The sequence below is a fragment of the Oncorhynchus mykiss genome, chromosome 21, assembly GCF_057628025.1.
Source record: "Oncorhynchus mykiss isolate SJ-2025 chromosome 21, ASM5762802v1, whole genome shotgun sequence".
Classification (NCBI taxonomy): Eukaryota; Metazoa; Chordata; class Actinopteri; order Salmoniformes; family Salmonidae; genus Oncorhynchus; species Oncorhynchus mykiss.
Window position 1 is genome coordinate 49,778,721 of NC_143042.1, and position 18,256 is coordinate 49,796,976.

The 18,256-nt window shown below is 43.2% G+C and overlaps 2 protein-coding genes and 1 long non-coding RNA gene across 3 annotated transcripts; all 3 read left to right on the forward strand.

Annotated features, from left to right (window-relative positions):
- The first annotated feature begins 404 nt into the window (after nucleotides 1–404).
- On the forward strand, nucleotides 405–1,618 carry LOC118942950 (L-selectin-like). Its single transcript, XM_090213378.1, has 3 exons — nucleotides 405–773; nucleotides 973–1,143; nucleotides 1,584–1,618. The coding sequence occupies exons 1-3, from the start codon at nucleotides 458–460 to the stop codon at nucleotides 1,616–1,618; spliced, it is 522 nt and encodes a 173-aa protein (XP_090069504.1). The 5' UTR covers nucleotides 405–457.
- Nucleotides 1,619–2,750: 1,132 nt separating this feature from the next.
- Nucleotides 2,751–5,861, forward strand: LOC149973266 (uncharacterized). The gene is made up of 3 exons (XR_016490384.1): nucleotides 2,751–2,898; nucleotides 4,735–4,838; nucleotides 5,154–5,861. It is a non-coding gene; the product is annotated as an uncharacterized LOC149973266 (long non-coding RNA).
- A 1,241-nt stretch (nucleotides 5,862–7,102) lies between these two features.
- Nucleotides 7,103–9,389, forward strand: LOC110500896 (putative C-type lectin domain family 20 member A). Its single transcript, XM_090214890.1, has 4 exons — nucleotides 7,103–7,211; nucleotides 7,597–7,635; nucleotides 8,194–8,571; nucleotides 8,759–9,389. The coding sequence occupies exons 2-4, from the start codon at nucleotides 7,599–7,601 to the stop codon at nucleotides 9,262–9,264; spliced, it is 921 nt and encodes a 306-aa protein (XP_090071016.1). The 5' UTR covers nucleotides 7,103–7,211; nucleotides 7,597–7,598; the 3' UTR covers nucleotides 9,265–9,389.
- Nucleotides 9,390–18,256: the final 8,867 nt, after the last annotated feature.

Consider the following 18,256-nt stretch of genomic DNA (forward strand, 5'->3'; position numbering starts at 1 on the left):
AATGTATAATATTTTTAGCATTAATGTAGAGAAATTAATGTAACCCAGTTTTTTTTTCAATCATTCTGGTTACATTTCAGATGTAATTGGTACCTTTTGAAATCTCTTGGAACACAACTCTAAACTGAGTGTAGGAGTCTCTGATCACATCTTTAGCCATATTTCCTTTCAATTTCACACTGATGGAAACGTCTTTGTACCTCACTCTCCTAATCTCAGGTCAGTTAGATGTGAGTGTGTTTGTACGTGTGTGTGTGACACGTGTGTGAGTGTGCGTGCGTGCGCGTGTGTGTTTGCACACCAAGGTGTACTGTACTATATGTTAACAGATGCGAAGATAGTGTGGTTGGGGGTGAAAGGTTCATGGATAAAATGTCCCTCATGAATCATTATTCTGTTCACAGGATTCTACACACCTTCCTCATGTCTTCATCAGTATCACTTCATTACCAACTATATGAACTGGACTGATGCCCAGAGTTACTGCAGAGCACATTACACTGATCTGGCTACAGTAGATGACATGGAGGACCAGAACAGGCTGAGTACCAGTGTCAGTTTTGATGATTCGTTCTGGATCGGACTGAAGAAGGGAGACTCAATGAAGTGGCACTGGTCTCTGGCAGACAGACGTTTCTACAGAGAGGGGGAGACTGAGTTCAGAAACTGGGACACTGGGACGCCCCAAAATGGTAACTGTGCATTAATGAGTACATCTGGGCTGTGGAACAACGCCTCCTGTGATGACCAGCATCACTTCCTCTGTTATGATGGTGAGTGTTTACATACTAATGATGAAGCCTGTTCTAAGTGCTGGAGCTGCCAATGAGTTGAAACATAGACCCATGATAGCTTTAAGTTGTTAATCAGTTATTGATCTGTTATCAAATCAATCAGAACATTTACTATAGATGATCAGTAGATGATATTTCATTGGATATTTGTATTGATTATTACATTTGACTTTTGCAGGAAAACAAGTCACCAACCTAACATACGTCTTAATTCAGGAGAACAAGACCTGGATAGATGCTCAGAGTTACTGCAGACAGTATCACACAGACCTGGTCAGTGTGAGAAACCAGACTGAGAACACAGAGATAAATAAGAAGATAACACTGATGGGACTTCCTGTGTGGATCGGTCTGTTTCTAGACTTCTGGAGATGGTCAGACCAGAGTGACTCCTCATTCAGAAACTGGTTGCCAGGACAGCCTTCAACAGATCAGAAATACAGTTGCACGACAGTGTCTTCTTATCCCTTTTCTTATTATTATTCTAAATGGATAAATCCTCCCTGTGAAAACTACGAGCCTTTCATCTGCTATGGTAAGTTACCATATTCTCCACCTGATCTACCTGATATAATGATGACAGGAGAACTGTAATGTTGCCCCCATGATTTACTTCAGTCATTTGAATCCAAGATGGCGTAGCAGTCAGACGTCTTTGTCTTTGTCTTGTCTCGTCCCATGTTTTTCTTTGCGTTCTTTTAAATATATTTCCTAAACCTCAACTTCAAAATACTCTCCTGCAAACCGCCTCACCCAATGTGTTGTGGATCTGTTTTTTTCCCCCCAAAGTATTTCTATTTACCTCCGAACTGGAATACCTCTAGTGAAGCTAGCTGGCTAACTAGCTACCAGCTATCAGTCAGCTAACCACTGCTAGCGGTCATCAGCTAACCTTTAGCTCGGAAAGCTGTCGATAGTTCGTACAACGCGTTTAAAACCAGAGAATAACGGACCTATTTTTCTCTCCATATCCCCGAATTCCTACCACAAACTCTGAACCTTTTCATCTGGATCATCGCAGCTAGCTAACCGCAACCCGGGTTGACTACTCCTGGCTAACGTTTGACTACTCCTGGGCTACAATATCCGGACTCCTTCTACTGCCGGTATGGGGCACGGAACCCCACCGATCCTCTACGACTGGAATACCAACATAATCTGCCCTTGGATTCCAACAGGCCCCTCAGGCGTTACGCCCGCTGAAGGCCCATTCTGCTAAACTGCTAGGCATGCTAGCTACCTAGAGCTACTTGGAACTCTACTAACTCCATGACTGGTCTATTGACGTCACCACAAGAAGAGACAAAAACAGACTTACCCCCATCGCGACGTCCCCCAAAGGCTAACTTGCTAGCCCCGGTTTTCTAACTGCTAGCTTGCCTGCCCCGGTCTGCTAACTGCTAGCCCCTGCTAACTGCTTGCTTTTTAACCCAGGCTGCTTACTGCTAGCTTGTTTAGCCCCGGCCTACTAACTGTTAGTGTACGCATGCCTCTCTCTAATGGCAATATGCCTCGTCCATTACTGTCCTGGTTAGTGATTACTGTCTTATTTCACTGTAGAGCCTCTAGCCCTGTTTAATATGCCAACCAACCATATTGTTCCACCTCCGACATATGCGATGACATCATCTGGTTTAATAAACGTCTCTAGAGACTATATATCTCTCATCATTACTCAATGCCTAGGTTTACCTCCACTGTATTTGCATCCTACCATAACTTTGTCTGTACACTATGCCTTGAATCTATGCTATCGTGCCCAGAAACCTGCTCCTTTGTTCTTATAGCATTTAGCTGTACCCTTATCCTACTCCTCCTCTGTTCCTCTGGTGATGTAGAGGTGAATCCAGGCCCTGCAGTGCCTAGCTCCACTCCTATTCCCTACCTTTCAGAAACAAGTCTCTCACTGTTGCCGCTTGCTATAGACCTCCCTCTGTCCCCAGCTGTGCCCTCGATACCATATGTGAATTGATTGCCCTCCCCATCTGTCTTCTGAGCTCATGCTACTAGGTGACCTAAACTGGGACATGCTTAACACCCCGACCATCCTACAATCCAAGCTTGATGCACTCAATTCCACACAAATGATCAATGAACCTACCAGGTACAACTCCAAATTTGTAAACACGGGCACCCTCACAGTCATCCTAACTAACTCGCCCTCCAAATACACCTCTGCTGTTTTCATTCAAGATCTCAGCGATCACTGCCTCATCCGTAATGGGTCTGCGACCAAACGACCACCCCTCATCACTGTCAAACGCTCCCTAAAACACTTCTGAAAGAGCTGAAAAATCTAGACCCCTACAAATCAGCTGAGCTAGGCAATCTGGACCCTCTCTTTCTAAAATTATCTGCCGAAATTGTTGCAACCCCTATTACTAGCCTGTTCAACCTCTCTTTCGTATCGTCTGAGATTCCCAAAGATTGGAAAGCTGCCGCGGTCATTCCCCTCTTCAAAGGGGGAGACACTTTAGACCCAAACTGCTACAGACCAATATCTATCCTACCCTGTCTTTCTAAGGCCTTCGAAAGCCAAGTTAAGGAACAGATTACCGACCATTTCGAATCCCACCTTACCTTCTCCGCTTTGCAATCTGGTTTCAAAGCTGGTCATGGGTGCACCTCAGCCACGCTCAAGGTCCTAAACGACATCATAACCGCCATCGATAAGAGACATTACTGTGCAGCCATATTCATCAACCTGGCCAAGACTTTCGACTCTGTCAATCACCACATTCTTATTGGCAGACTCGACAGCCTTGGTTTCTCAAATGATTGCCTCGCCTGGTTTACCTACTACTTCTCTGATAGAGTTCAGTGTTTCAAATCGGAGGGCCTGTTGTCCGGACCTCTGGCAGTCTCTATGGGGGTGCCACAGGGTTCAATCCTCGGGCCGACTCTCTTCTCTGTATACATCAATGATGTCGCTCTTGATGCTGGTGATTCTCTGATACACCTCTACGCAAACGACACCATTCTGTATACTTCTGGCCCTTCTTTGGACACTGTGTTAATTAACTAACCTCCAGATGAGCTTCAATGCAAACGCAAGTAAAACTAAATTCATGCTATTCAACCGATAACTGCCCGCCCATCCAACATCACTACTCTGGACGGCTCTGACTTAGAATACGTGGACAACTACAAGTACCTATCTGTCTGGTTAGACTGTAAACTCTTTCCAGACTCACATTAAGCATCTCCAATACCAAACATACCCTCGTAAAACTGACCATCCTACTGATCCTCGACTTTGGTGATGTCATCTATAAAATTGCCCCCAACACTCTACTCAACAAACTGGATGCAGTCTATCACAGTGCCATCCGTTTTGTCACCAAAGCCCCATAGACTACCCACCATTGCGACCTGTACGCGCTCTTTGGTTGGCCCTCGCTTCATACTCGTCGCCAAACCCACTGGCTACAGGTTATCTACAAGTCTCTGCTAGGTAAAGCCCCGCCTTATCTCAGCTCACTGGTCACCATAGCAGCACCCACTCGTAGCACGCGCTCCAGCAGGTATATCTCACTGGTCACCCCCAAAGCCAATTCCTCCTTTGGTCGTCTTTCCTTCCAGTTCTCTGCTACCAATGACTGGAACGAACTGCAAAAATCTCTGAAGCTGGACACTCATATCTCCCTCACTAGCTTTAAGCACCAGCTGTCAGAGCAGCTCACAGATCACTGCACCTGTACATAGCCCATCTGTAAACAGCCCATCTATCTACCTACCTCATCCCCATACTGTATTTATTTATTTATTTATTTATTTATCTTGCTCCCCAGTATCTCTATTTGCACATTCATCTTCTGCACATCTACTATTCCAGTGTTTTAATTGCTATATTGTAATTACCTCGCCACCATGGCCTATTTATTGCCTTAACTCCCTTATCTCACCTCATTTGCACTCACTGTATATTGACTTTTTGAAGAGGCTCTTCAACTGAAGAGACAGGTGGTGAGAGTGAAGATGACACAAAGGGATCCACATCTGAACCTCAGAGATCCTGCTGTTCAAGACGCCATCGTACAAGAGGTGAGTTTCACCCTGTTCATGAAGAACCAACTCAGTAATGATTTAAACTGTACAGACCTCTCTGGTCTGGGTCCTAGTCTGTAGATGACCTTTTCTCCTGACCGTGATCCCGCGCTCTGTGGGTGCCTCAGGGAGAGTTGGGATATGCAACAACAAAAAACATTTCCAATTCACACATGTATATTAAAACACACGTGTACATGTGTGAAACAGGAACGTTATAAGCATCATCTCCTCATAGAGTGAAATGATTGAAGTCAAGAAAGAATAACTATTGAAGAATTAAAAATACTGTGTTTGTGTGTGTTTCTCCAGATAAGGAACAAGCTGAAGGAGCAGGGGTTACCTGCAAACACCAAAGTGACATGGAAAAAGCAGCCTGATGGGAAGGTCTTCCACAAGGAGGAAGAGGGGTCTCCCAAGAAAGAAGAGAAGGAGAAGAAGATGAAGAGTATGCTGACAAAGAGATAACTCTAATTATGTAAAATGTTCTCCTTACAGTTCTCTTTTTATTTACATTAATTATCTGTACTGGTCCAGATTGTCTCAGTTTAACTGAAACAGGTCTTTATCTGAGATACAGTTAATTGTTTTATCATACAGAATATTGTTTAATCATATATTAATTTTGTTTTACAATAGTGTGTGATTTTAAGTTACAAATCTTTAACATTGTTCATTGTTTGAATCTCTTTTGTTAGTTTATATATTAGAACCTAGTTTCAACTGTAGACTTGATGGTTCATTTGGAATATGAATAAACGACATGGTGAGAGATGCTCTTTTTCCTCAGTCATTATAGACAGTATTCAGACTTGAGATCTGATCACTGGAATTTCTGTAGATTGACATCAATGAATGATTCAGGTGAAAGTCCCAGTTGTAAGCACAGATCTCATGTCAGATTACCATCCTGGAAGTTCATTTAGATTTCAAGAAATAATCTGTCATTCATCAACAATGTTTTATGTGAATTACACATTTTTTATGACCAAATAAAGGTTTACATTGGTGTGTTTGTTACATTTGGTTCATATTTCATGTATATGTTAGTCATTAATACCCATCACAACCACCAAACAGGTGTCAACTGTAACCATGACCTGCTGACCAATGATTTGCATTTGAAAAAGACTGAAGTTTTGCATTAATTCACAGTCAATGAAAGGGGAGAGAGAGAGAGTGCAGAACACCCAATGACAGAGGGGAGGGAGGGCAGAACACCTAATGACAGAGGAGAGGGAGGTCAGAGCACCCAATGACAGAGGAGAGGGAGAGCAGAGCACCCAATAACAGAGGAGAGGGAGAGCAGAGCACCCAATAACAGAGGAGAGGGAGGGCAGAACACCTAATGACAGAGGAGAGGGAGAGCAGAGCACCCAATGACAGAGGAGAGGGAGAGCAGAGCACCCAATAACAGAGGAGAGGGAAGTCCGAGAACCCAACGCTGGAGGTGTTTATCTAGACATTTTCAAAACATCAGGACCACCTGCTCTCTCCATGACAGTTAACAGTCATTCACCAGTCAGCAGATATCAATCCAATTGATCATGAGGGATGAGATGGAACGAGCTATTTGGAGAAGAGATCCACTACCAGCCAACTTGACACAACTGTGGGAAGCATTGGTGTTGACTTGGGCCAGCATCCCTGTGGAACGCTTTTGACACCTTGTAGAGTTCATGCCTCGATGAATTGAGGCTCGATTGAGGCTGTTTTGAGGGCAACTGTAGGTGTTCCTAATGTTTTGTGCGCTCAGTGTACATTTTTACCATAGCAACACAATCATTTCCTGAATAACATTCAAATATAAACAGGGTGAAAAAATGCAATGTGTCTTAAAAAAAACAAATTTTCAGAGAGTGAGAGCTGAGACCAGTGAGAGCTTATACCAGTGAGAGCTGAGACCAGGTCCATTGGGTTCCTGTCTGTCTCTGTGTGGTACCTCCAGCCCTGTTCATGACTTTACCTGGGAGTGTCACTGTCAAATAAGGCCTCACTCACTCACCTGAACAATTCTAGATATCACTCAACCCTTTTCTGTACAATGAAGCAATTTCTGGGTAATAGACTAGAGTGGAGGAGTGTGTTATCTCCTTTGAATCAAGAGCAACATCACATGCAAATGTAACTGTTTCCTTCTCTAGTTCTGTCCAACCCCTTATCCAGTGAGATGCATGTCACGTCACAGTTTTGTTTTAACTTGAGATGAATAACAAATTCAAGCAAATGAGGAACAGTGTAAGGTTTAAATATGGATAAACATGGGATAACATGCACACAGTAGGAGGGACAGAGAGAGAGAAAGGGGAGAGAGTAATATAGCGAGAGAGAGTGAGCGTCAGAGCGAGAGTAAGAGATTTCTACAAACAGGTGAGGCCATTTTGGGTTGTGGAATAATTTTGTAATTCTAACATTTTTCATTGTTGAGAAATGTGTATAATATTTTTTAGATACTTTTTTTATTCCTAGTTTTGAAGGTTCCAGTGTAGAATAATCCACCATGTGTTCCTACTCTCTGGAAACGTTATGTTGAGGTTTTTCATCCCTACCCACTTCCAATACTTTAGAAACCTAACCTAACAATCACTGACTGTTCCTGTCTCTGAACAGGTGATAACCCTCTATGTGGGGAGCATTATCTCCACCTGTCCTGCCACGTCATATCAGTAAAGAAGGAGAAAGACAGTTTGTGTTGGTAAAGTGTTGCAACCTTGAAGTGCATTCATTTTAATCATATATCCTTTGAATTTCACAGTGATGGAAACGTTGTTGTATCTCACCCTGCTAATCTCAGGTCAGTTTTCTGTGTGTGTGTCCCAGTGATACGTCCTTGCTAATCGGCTCCATATTATCCCATTGGCCCAGTGTTGCCCAGTGTTGGCAGCTCATATCTGGTGAGGACAGACTTCACTGTTCCTGAAATAAGAAAACTCTTTGGATCAGCTGTCCGTATTGGGCCCATTTGGTTCACAAAATGATCTTGATGACCAACTTATGGCATTTTATCAGTTAAATCTCTTATGTATAGGTATTTATTCATATATCATTTATTTAGTACAAGTTAAATCAAATATTGCTAAATCATTTAATACATTTTTATATTTATGAGCCCTATTTTCTGTTAGGTGTTTTCACATATTTTGGGGTGGCAGGTGGCCTAGTGGGAATACCCATGCAGGGAATGTGCGGTCATGTATGATGGGTGTGTGTTTATGGATGTCGTTGGTGTGTGTTTGTGTGTTTGCACAACATGGCGTACTGTACTGTATGTTAACAGATCAATAGATAGTGTGGTTGGGGTTGAGGAGTTGCTGGAAAAAATATCCCTCCTTAATCATTATTCTGTTAACAGGGTTCTACACACCTTCCTCATGCCTTCATCAGTATCACCTCATTAGCAACAATACGAACTGGACTGATGCCCAGAGTTACTGCAGAGCACATTACACTGACCTGGCCACAGTAGATGACATGGAGGACCTGAACAGGCTGATTACCAGTGTCATTGACTATAAATTAAAATTAAGACACTGGATTGGACTGAAGAAGGGAGACTCAATGAAGTGGCACTGGTCTCTGGCAGACAGACGTTTCTACAGAGAGGGGGAGACTGAGTTCAGAAACTGGGACACTGGGACACCCCAAAATGGTAACTGTGCATTAATGAGTACAGCTGGTCTGTGGAACAACACCTCCTGTGATGACCAGCATCACTTCCTCTGTTATGATGGTGAGTGTTTACATACTAATGATGAAGCCTGGGGCTGCCATTGAGTTGAAACATAGACCCATGATAGCTTTAAGTTGTTAATCAGTTATTGATCTGTTATCAAATCAATTACAACATTTACTATAGATGATCAGTAGATTATATTTCACTGGATATTTGTATTGATTATTACATTTGACTTTTGCAGGAAAACAAGACACCAACCTAACATACGTCTTAATTCAGGAGAACAGGACCTGGATAGATGCTCAGAGTTACTGCAGACAGAATCACACAGACCTGGTCAGTGTGAGGAACCAGACTGAGAACACAGAGATAAATAAGAAGATATCACTGAGGGGACTTCCTGTGTGGATCGGTCTGTTTCTAGACTCCTGGAGATGGTCAGACCAGAGTGACTCCTCATTCAGAAACTGGCAGTCAGGACGGCCTTCAACAGATCAGAGATACAACTGTACTCTGATGTCGTCTTATGTTCTTGAAAATGTATTTTCTTTTTATTATTATTCTGAAAAGTATAAATATCTTAAATGGAGAAATCTAATAAATGTGTCCTGTGACGTCCGCAAACCTTTCATCTGCTATGGTAAGTTACCATATTTTCCACCTGATCTACCTGATATAATGATGACAGGAGAACTCTGTTTCCCCCATGATTCACTTCTGTCATTGTGGGATTGTATTATCTTGTAGGCCCAGCTGTGGAGACCCCTGAGAAGCCCCAACTGAAGAGACAGGTGGTGAGAATGAAAGTGACCCCGAAGGATCAAAATCTGAACCTCAGTGATCCTGCTGTTCAGGACGTCATCTTACAACAGGTGAGTTTCATCCTGATCATGAAGAACCAACTCAGTAATGATACAAACGGTATAGACCTCTTCTCTGGTCTGGGTCCTAGTCTGTTGTGGATGACCTCTCTGGTCTGGGTCCTAGTCTGTTGTGGATGACCTCCTCTCTGGTCTGGGTCCTAGTCTGTTGTGGATGACCTCCTCTCTGGTCTGGGTCTTAGTCTGTTGTGTTTGACCTCCTCTCTGGTCTGGGTCCTAGTCTGTTGTGGATGACCTCCTCTCTGGTCTGGGTCCTAGTCTGTTGTAGATGACCTCCTCTCTGGTCTGGGATCTAGTCTGTTTGTGGACGACCTTCTATCCTGGCCGTGACCCCACGTTTCTCAGAGACAGTGGGATATCCAAAAACACATGACTAATACAGAGTGAAATATTCAAATCAAATCTTATTTTTCACAAACACATGGCTAGCAGATGTTATTGGTCACAAACACATGGCTAGCATATGTTATTGGTCACAAACACATGGCTAGCAGATGTTATTGGTCACAAACACATGGCTAGCAGATGTTATTGGTCACAGACACATGGCTAGCAGATGTTATTGGTCACAAACACATGGCTAGCAGATGTTATTGGTCACAAACACATGGCTAGCAGATGTTATTGGTCACAAACACATGGTTAGCAGATGTTATTGGTCACAAACACATGGCTAGCAGATGTTATTGGTCACAAACACATAGCTAGCAGATGTTATTCGTCACATACACATGGTTAGCAGATGTTATTGGTCACATACACATGGTTAGCAGATGTTATTGGTCACATACACATGGTTAGCAGATGTTATTGGTCACAAACACACGGTTAGCAGATGTTATTGGTCACAAACACATGGTTAGCAGATGTTATTGGTCACAAACACACGGTTAGCAGATGTTATTGGTCACAAACACATGGTTAGCAGATGTTATTGGTCACAAACACATGGTTAGCAGATGTTATTGGTCACAAACACATGGTTAGCAGATGTTATTGGTCACAAACACATGGTTAGCAGATGTTATTCGTCACATACACAGGGTTAGCAGATGTTATTGGTCACAAACACATGGTTAGCAGATGTTATTGGTCACATACACAGGGTTAGCAGATGTTATTGGTCACAAACACATGGTTAGCAGATGTTATTGGTCACAAACACATGGTTAGCAGATGTTATTGGTCACATACACAGGGTTAGCAGATGTTATTGGTCACATACACAGGGTTAGCAGATGTTATTGGTCACAAACACATGGTTAGCAGATGTTATTGGTCACAAACACATGGTTAGCAGATGTTATTGGTCACAAACACATGGTTAGCAGATGTTATTGGTCACAAACACATGGCTAGCAGATGTTATTGGTCACAAACACATGGCTAGCAGATGTTATTGGTCACAGACACATGGCTAGCAGATGTTATTGGTCACAAACACATGGCTAGCAGATGTTATTGGTCACAAACACATGGCTAGCAGATGTTATTGGTCACAAACACATGGTTAGCAGATGTTATTGGTCACAAACACATGGTTAGCAGATGTTATTGGTCACAAACACACGGTTAGCAGATGTTATTGGTCACAAACACATGGTTAGCAGATGTTATTGGTCACAAACACATGGTTAGCAGATGTTATTGGTCACAAACACATGGTTAGCAGATGTTATTGGTCACAAACACATGGTTAGCAGATGTTATTGGTCACATACACAGGGTTAGCAGATGTTATTGGTCACAAACACATGGTTAGCAGATGTTATTGGTCACATACACAGGGTTAGCAGATGTTATTGGTCACAAACACATGGTTAGCAGATGTTATTGGTCACAAACACATGGTTAGCAGATGTTATTGGTCACATACACAGGGTTAGCAGATGTTATTGGTCACATACACAGGGTTAGCAGATGTTATTGGTCACAAACACATGGTTAGCAGATGTTATTGGTCACAAACACATGGTTAGCAGATGTTATTGGTCACAAACACATGGTTAGCAGATGTTATTGGTCACAAACACATGGTTAGCAGATGTTATTGGTCACAAACACATGGTTAGCAGATGTTATTGGTCACAAACACATGGTTAGCAGATGTTATTCGTCACATACACAGGGTTAGCAGATGTTATTGGTCACAAACACATGGTTAGCAGATGTTATTGGTCACATACACAGGGTTAGCAGATGTTATTGGTCACAAACACATGGTTAGCAGATGTTATTGGTCACAAACACATGGTTAGCAGATGTTATTGGTCACATACACAGGGTTAGCAGATGTTATTGGTCACAAACACATGGTTAGCAGATGTTATTGGTCACAAACACATGGCTAGCAGATGTTATTGGTCACAAACACATGGTTAGCAGATGTTATTGGTCACAAACACATGGCTAGCAGATGTTATTGGTCACATACACATGGTTAGCAGATGTTATTGGTCACAAACACATGGCTAGCAGATGTTATTGGTCACATACACATGGTTAGCAGATGTTATTGGTCACAAACACATGGCTAGCAGATGTTATTGGTCACAAACACATGGCTAGCAGATGTTATTGGTCACAAACACATGGCTAGCAGATGTTATTGGTCACAAACACATATATATGGATGGGCCGTGACCAACCGGTATAGACAAGATGCAATAGATGGTATAAACGTGTGGGTCTCTCTGTGTCTTTGTGTTTCTCCAGATAAGGAACAAGCTGAAGGAGCAGGGGTTACCTGCAGACACCAAAGTGACATGGAAAAAGCAGCCTGATGGGAAGGTCTTCCACAAGGAGGAAGAGGGGTCTCCCAAGAAAGAAGAGGAGGAGAAGAAGATGAAGAGGATGATGACAAAGAGAGAACTCTAGTTATGTAAAATGTTCTCCTTTAATTTCTCTTTTTTAGTTATATTAATTCTCTGTACTGGGATGTATTTTTTCACCCTAAATAAATGTGTTTTATTAAATAAATTGTTTAAGTATAAACATTAGTGTTTTATCATGAGATGTTTTTATTGATAATTTTCTTGACTTGGTTGTTTTATTACAGGGTTTGTTCTCAAGATAGACATTTCACACATCATGTCTGTAAATTAGTTATTTGTAGTTATGTTGATATTCAGTGTTGTGAAAAAGTATTTGTCTCCTTTCTAATTTTCTCAACTTTTACATATTTAAGATGAAGAATGTTATCAGATCTTCAAAGAAAACAGAATATTAGATAAAGGGAACCTGAGTGAACAAGTAACACAACAATTACATACTTATTTAATTTATTTCACAACAAAGTTATGTAACACCCAATGTTAATGTGTTAAAAAGTAAACTCAGGGACATTTGTGGGTTTTCAATCATGAACTGCTCATTTCAAGTCCTGCCACAACATCTCAGTTGGTATGATTAGGTCTGGACATTGACGAGGTTATTCCAAATCTACAAATGTGTTGCTTTTAAAAATTTTCATGTTTACTTGATTGTGTGTTTTGGATCATTGTCTTGCTGATACTTGATACTGAGCAGAACTCATGGTTCCTTCTACTAACGTTTTGGACTAGATGGGTCCCATTGTCTCTTCTGAAAACCAAACACTGCATTCCTCTGTAAAACACTTCATATCAATTGTCAAGCATGGTGGTGGTAGTGTGATGGTTTGAGGATGCTTTGCTGAGTTACAGCAGTTCTGCGTGGAAGAGTGGGCCAAAATTCCTCCACAGCAATGTGAGAGTGATCAACAACTACAGGAAGTGTTTGGTTGTAGTCATTAGAGCTAAAGGTGGAACAACCAATTATTGAGTGTAAAGGGGCAAATACTTTTTCACACAGGGGAATTGGGTGTTGCATAACTTTGTTAATTAAATAGACAAAATAAGTATAAATATGGTTTGTTATTTAGCAAACTCAGGTTCACTTTATCTAAATTTAGGTTTTGGTTGAAGATCTAATAACATTCAGTATTAAAATTTTGCAAAAATAGAGAATATCAGAAAGGGGGTAAATACTTTTCACAGCACTGTAAGTATCAATGTGTTTTTCTAATTGGAATGTAACTTTCTTTAATTGAAATGTATTTAGACCACAGTTTACATCCTGCATAGCCAATGTAGTCTCAGCATGTTTTTTATTGGTTAATGAAGATGTCTTTACTGATGATCAAGTAAATACCTGTTACAGATTGACAGTATCGGTCTAGAGTTGTGATTCTTCAAGTTTCAACTTATTTTTATTTGACATATTTTACCTTGATGATAAAGACATCTAGACATAATGTGTAATCAACTCCTCTCTTCAGGACTCTGATACACTGGTATCAGTTAGAACCATGTCCTGCTGACCAGAGCTCTAGTTACATTTTGCATAACTTCCTCAAATTAGACAGAGGGGAACTTTCCACATCAACCAGACCCAGGATATTTCCTGGAACACACAATGATGTGACATCAGTAATGAACCTGGTCTCAGATCTGTTTGTGGCCTCTTGCCAACTCTCATGTGTGTTGTGGTGCTGTGTGGCTCAGTTTGGAGAGCATCGTGCTTTTGTCATGGCCGACGAAAGAAGTAGACCAGTAGACCAAGTCGCCAACAAAACGCTTAACTTCTATACTGCCTCTAACAAAGTAAATTTCCCACACTGAAAGGAAGGAAAAAGGTCTACCTAAGTATGATTCCAAAGAGACAACAATAGACAGCTGTCCCTGATTGAGAACCATACCTGGCCAAAACATAGAAATAAAGAAACATAGAAAACTAAACATAGAATGCCCAACCCACATCACACCCTGACCTAACCAAATAGAGAAATAATACGTCTCTCTAAGGTCAGGGAGTGACAGTACCCCCCCCCCCCCTCCCCCAAAAGTGTGGACTCCGGCCGCAAAACTTGAACCTAAAGGGGAGGGTCTGTGTGGGCATCTATTCGCGGTGGCGGCACTGGTGCGGGACGTAGACCCCGCTCCACCTCTGGCTCACCCCGCTTTGGTGGCATCTCTGGTGTGTGGACCCTAACCGCCGACCCCGGACTAGGGACCCTCGTTGCGGGCTCCGGACTGGGGACCCTCGTTGCGGGCCCCGGAATGGGGACCCTCGTTGCAGGCCCCGGACTGGGCAACCTCGTTGCGGGCCCCGGACTGAGCAACCTTGTTGCGGGCCCCGGACTGAGCACCCTCGTTGCGGGCCCCGGACTGAGCACCCTCGTTGCGGGCCCCGGACTGGGCAACCTCACTGCGGGCCCCGGACTGGGCACAGGAATGGGGGCCGACGCCGGAGGCTCCGGACTGGAGTCCATCGCCGGAGGCTCCCGACTGTATCATCACAGGAGGCTTCGTGCTATGGATCATCACTGGATGCTTCTTGACATGGATCATCACTGGAGGCTTCTTAACATGGATCATCACTGGAGTCTTCTTGCCATGGATCATCACTGGAGGCTTCTTGCCATGGATCATCACTGGAGGCTTCGTGACATGGACCATCTCTGGAGTGGGGAGACACACAGGAGGCCTGGCTCTGGGAGCAGGCAAGGACTCACTAAGCTGGGAAGACATACAGGAGGCTTGGTTTTGGGAGCGGGCACAGGATACGCTGGGCCGTGGAGGTGCACTGGAGGTCTCGAGCGAAGAGCCTGCACAACCCGTCTTGGCTGGACTGTGACTTTCGCACGGCACGTTCGGGGCGCAGGCATAGGACGCACTGGGCTGCGCAGTCGCACCGGCGACGCAGTGCACAGAGCCGGCGCAGGATATCCTGGGCCGTAGAGACGTACTGGCGGCCAGATGCTCTGAGCCGGCACCCTCCGACCTGGCTGGAGCGTGCCTGCTCAGTTGCTGTGACTCCTGGTAGCAAAGTCGTTCCTCCTTCGCTGCTTCAGCCTGTTTCCATGGCAGGGTCTTGTCCCCTGCCATAACCTCCTCCCATGTCCAAGATGTCCTCCATTCTCTCTTCTCCCGGGCCCAGGATCCCTGCTGCTCATGGCCACGCTGCTTGGTCCTTTGGTGGTGGGTAGTTCTGTCACAGGCATCATAAGAAGAAGACCAAGGTACAGCGTGGTGAGTATAGATTTTCCTTTTATTTAAAATGTCGCCAACAAAACAAAAAACGAAGATACAACCGTGAGGCTTAACTTCGGCTATACTGCCTCTAACAAAGTAAACTACCCACACTGAAAGAAGGGAAAAGGGCTACCTAAGTATGATTCCCAATCAGAGACAATGATAGACAGCTGTCCCTGATTGAGAAACATACCTGGCCAAAACATAGAAATTAAGAAACATAGAAAACAAAACATAGAATGCCCACCCCACATCACACCCTGACCTAACCAAATAGGTTATAGCTAGATGGAGAGGAAGTGTGAGCGAGAGTTGGAAGGGACCATTCTGGTTTCCCCCCTCATTCAAGACACAACATCCCTTTCCACATGTGGAGTGAAAAGTTTTATTAGAAATAAAACGGCTCTCTAAGGTCAGGGCGTGACAGCTTTCAATGCCAGGATTGTTGGTTTGTTTCCCCTGAGGCCTCCAATATGGAAAATGTATGCTTGACTACTTTTGGATGAAAGGTTATATTATATTTTATATTATTGTCTGCATTGAATTTGGGAAAGTATTCAGACCCCTTGACTTTTTCCACAACAGTTTTTTTCCCCTCATCAATCTACACACAATAACCCATAATGACAAAGAATAAACAGGTTCTTAGATTTCTATGCAAATGTTTTACAAATCAAAAAGGAAATATTAGATTTACATAATTATTCGGACACTTTATTCAGTACTTTGTTGAAGCACCCTTAGCAGTGATTACAGCCTCGAGTCTTCTTGGAATTGACGCTACAAGCTTGGCAAACCTGTATTTGGGGAGATTCTCCCATTCTTCTCTGCAGATCCTCTAAAAGCTCTGTCAGGTTGGACGGAAGCGTCGCTGCACAAATATTTCAAGTCTCTCCATAGATGTTTGATCGGTTTGAAGTCCGGCATCTGGCTGGGCCACTCTAGGACATTCAGAGACTTGTCCCGAAGCCACTCCTGCATTGTCTTGGCTGTCTGCTTAGACCTGTTGGAAGGTGAACTTTCGCCCCAGTCTGACGTCTTGAGAGCTCTGGAGCAGGTTTTCATAAAGGATCTCTCTGTACTTTTCTCGGCTCATCTTTCCCTCGATCCTGACTAGTCTCTCACAGTCCCTGCCATTGAAAAACATCCCCACAGCATGATGCTGCCACCACCATGCTTCACCCGTTGTTATGATGCTATGTTTCCTCCAGACGTGACGGTTGGCATTCAAGCCAAAGAGCTCAATCTTGGTTTCATAAGACCAGAGAATCTTTTTTCTCATTGTCTGAGAGTCTTCATCTGCCTTTTGGCAAACTTCAAGCATGCTGTCATGTGCCTTTTACAGAGGAGTGGCTTCCGTCTGGCCACTCTACCGCATTGGCCTGACTGGCGGAGTCCTGCTGAGATGGTTGTCCTTCTGGATGGTTGTCCTTCTCCATTTCCACAGAGGACCCCTAGAGCTCTGTCAGAGTAACCATCGGGTTCTTGGTCACCTCCCTAACCAAGGCCCTTCTCCCCCGATTGCTCAGTTTTGCCCGGAAGTGATGCAGTGCCCCCCATTGGACCAAATGAGATATCACATGACTAACACATTTTAGTTAACACTGGAATGTGAGATGTAATCTACACCTCCATTAGGAACACTGGAATGTGAGATGTAATCTACACCTCCATTAGGAACACTGGAATGTGAGATGTAATCTACACCTCCATTAGGAACACTGGAATGTGAGATGTAATCTACACCTCCATTAGAAACACTGGAATGTGAGATGTAATCTACACCTCCATTAGGAACACTGGAATGTGAGATGTAATCTACACCTCCATTAGAAACACTGGAATGTGAGATGTAATCTACACCTCCATTAGGAACACTGGAATGTGAGATGTAATCTACACCTCCATTAGGAACACTGGAATGTGAGATGTAATCTACACCTCCATTTGGAACACTGGAATGTGAGATGTAATCTACACCTTCTTTAGGAACACTGGAATGTGAGATGTAATCTAAACCTCCATTAGGAACACTGGAATGTAATCTACACCTCCATTAGGAACACTGGAATGTGAGATGTAATCTACACCTTCTTTAGGAACACTGGAATGTAATCTACACCTCCATTAGGAACACTGGAATGTGAGATGTAATCTACACCTCCATTAGGAACACTGGAATGTGAGATGTAATCTACACCTCCATTAGGAACACTGGAATGTGAGATGGAATCTACACCTCCATTAGGAACACTGGAATGTGAGATGGAATCTACACCTCCATTAGGAACACTGGAATGTGAGATGGAATCTACACCTCCATTAGGAACACTGGAATGTGAGATGTAATCTACACCTCCATTAGGAACACTGGAATGTGAGATGGAATCTACACCTCCATTAGGAACACTGGAATGTGAGATGTAATCTACACCTCCATTTGGAACACTGGAATGTGAGATGTAATCTACACCTTCTTTAGGAACACTGGAATGTAATCTACACCTCCATTAGGAACACTGGAATGTGAGATGTAATCTACACCTTCTTTAGGAACACTGGAATGTAATCTACACCTCCATTAGGAACACTGGAATGTGAGATGTAATCTACACCTCCATTAGGAACACTGGAATGTGAGATGTAATCTACACCTCCATTAGGAACACTGGAATGTGAGATGGAATCTACACCTCCATTAGGAACACTGGAATGTGAGATGTAATCTACACCTCCATTAGGAACACTGGAATGTGAGATGGAATCTACACCTCCATTTGGAACACTGGAATGTGAGATGTAATC

Coding starts and splice junctions, on each gene's coding strand:
- LOC118942950 (XM_090213378.1), top strand. CDS start 458: ATGAACTGGACTGATGCCCAGAGTTACTGCAGAGCACATTACACTGAT. Junction 774..972: donor TCACTTCCTCTGTTATGATG/GTGAGTGTTTAC, acceptor TGACTTTTGCAG/GAAAACAAGTCACCAACCTA. Junction 1,144..1,583: donor GGGACTTCCTGTGTGGATCG/GTCTGTTTCTAG, acceptor TTCCCCCCAAAG/TATTTCTATTTACCTCCGAA.
- LOC110500896 (XM_090214890.1), top strand. CDS start 7,599: ATGGAAACGTTGTTGTATCTCACCCTGCTAATCTCAG. Junction 7,636..8,193: donor TCTCACCCTGCTAATCTCAG/GTCAGTTTTCTG, acceptor TTCTGTTAACAG/GGTTCTACACACCTTCCTCA. Junction 8,572..8,758: donor TCACTTCCTCTGTTATGATG/GTGAGTGTTTAC, acceptor TGACTTTTGCAG/GAAAACAAGACACCAACCTA.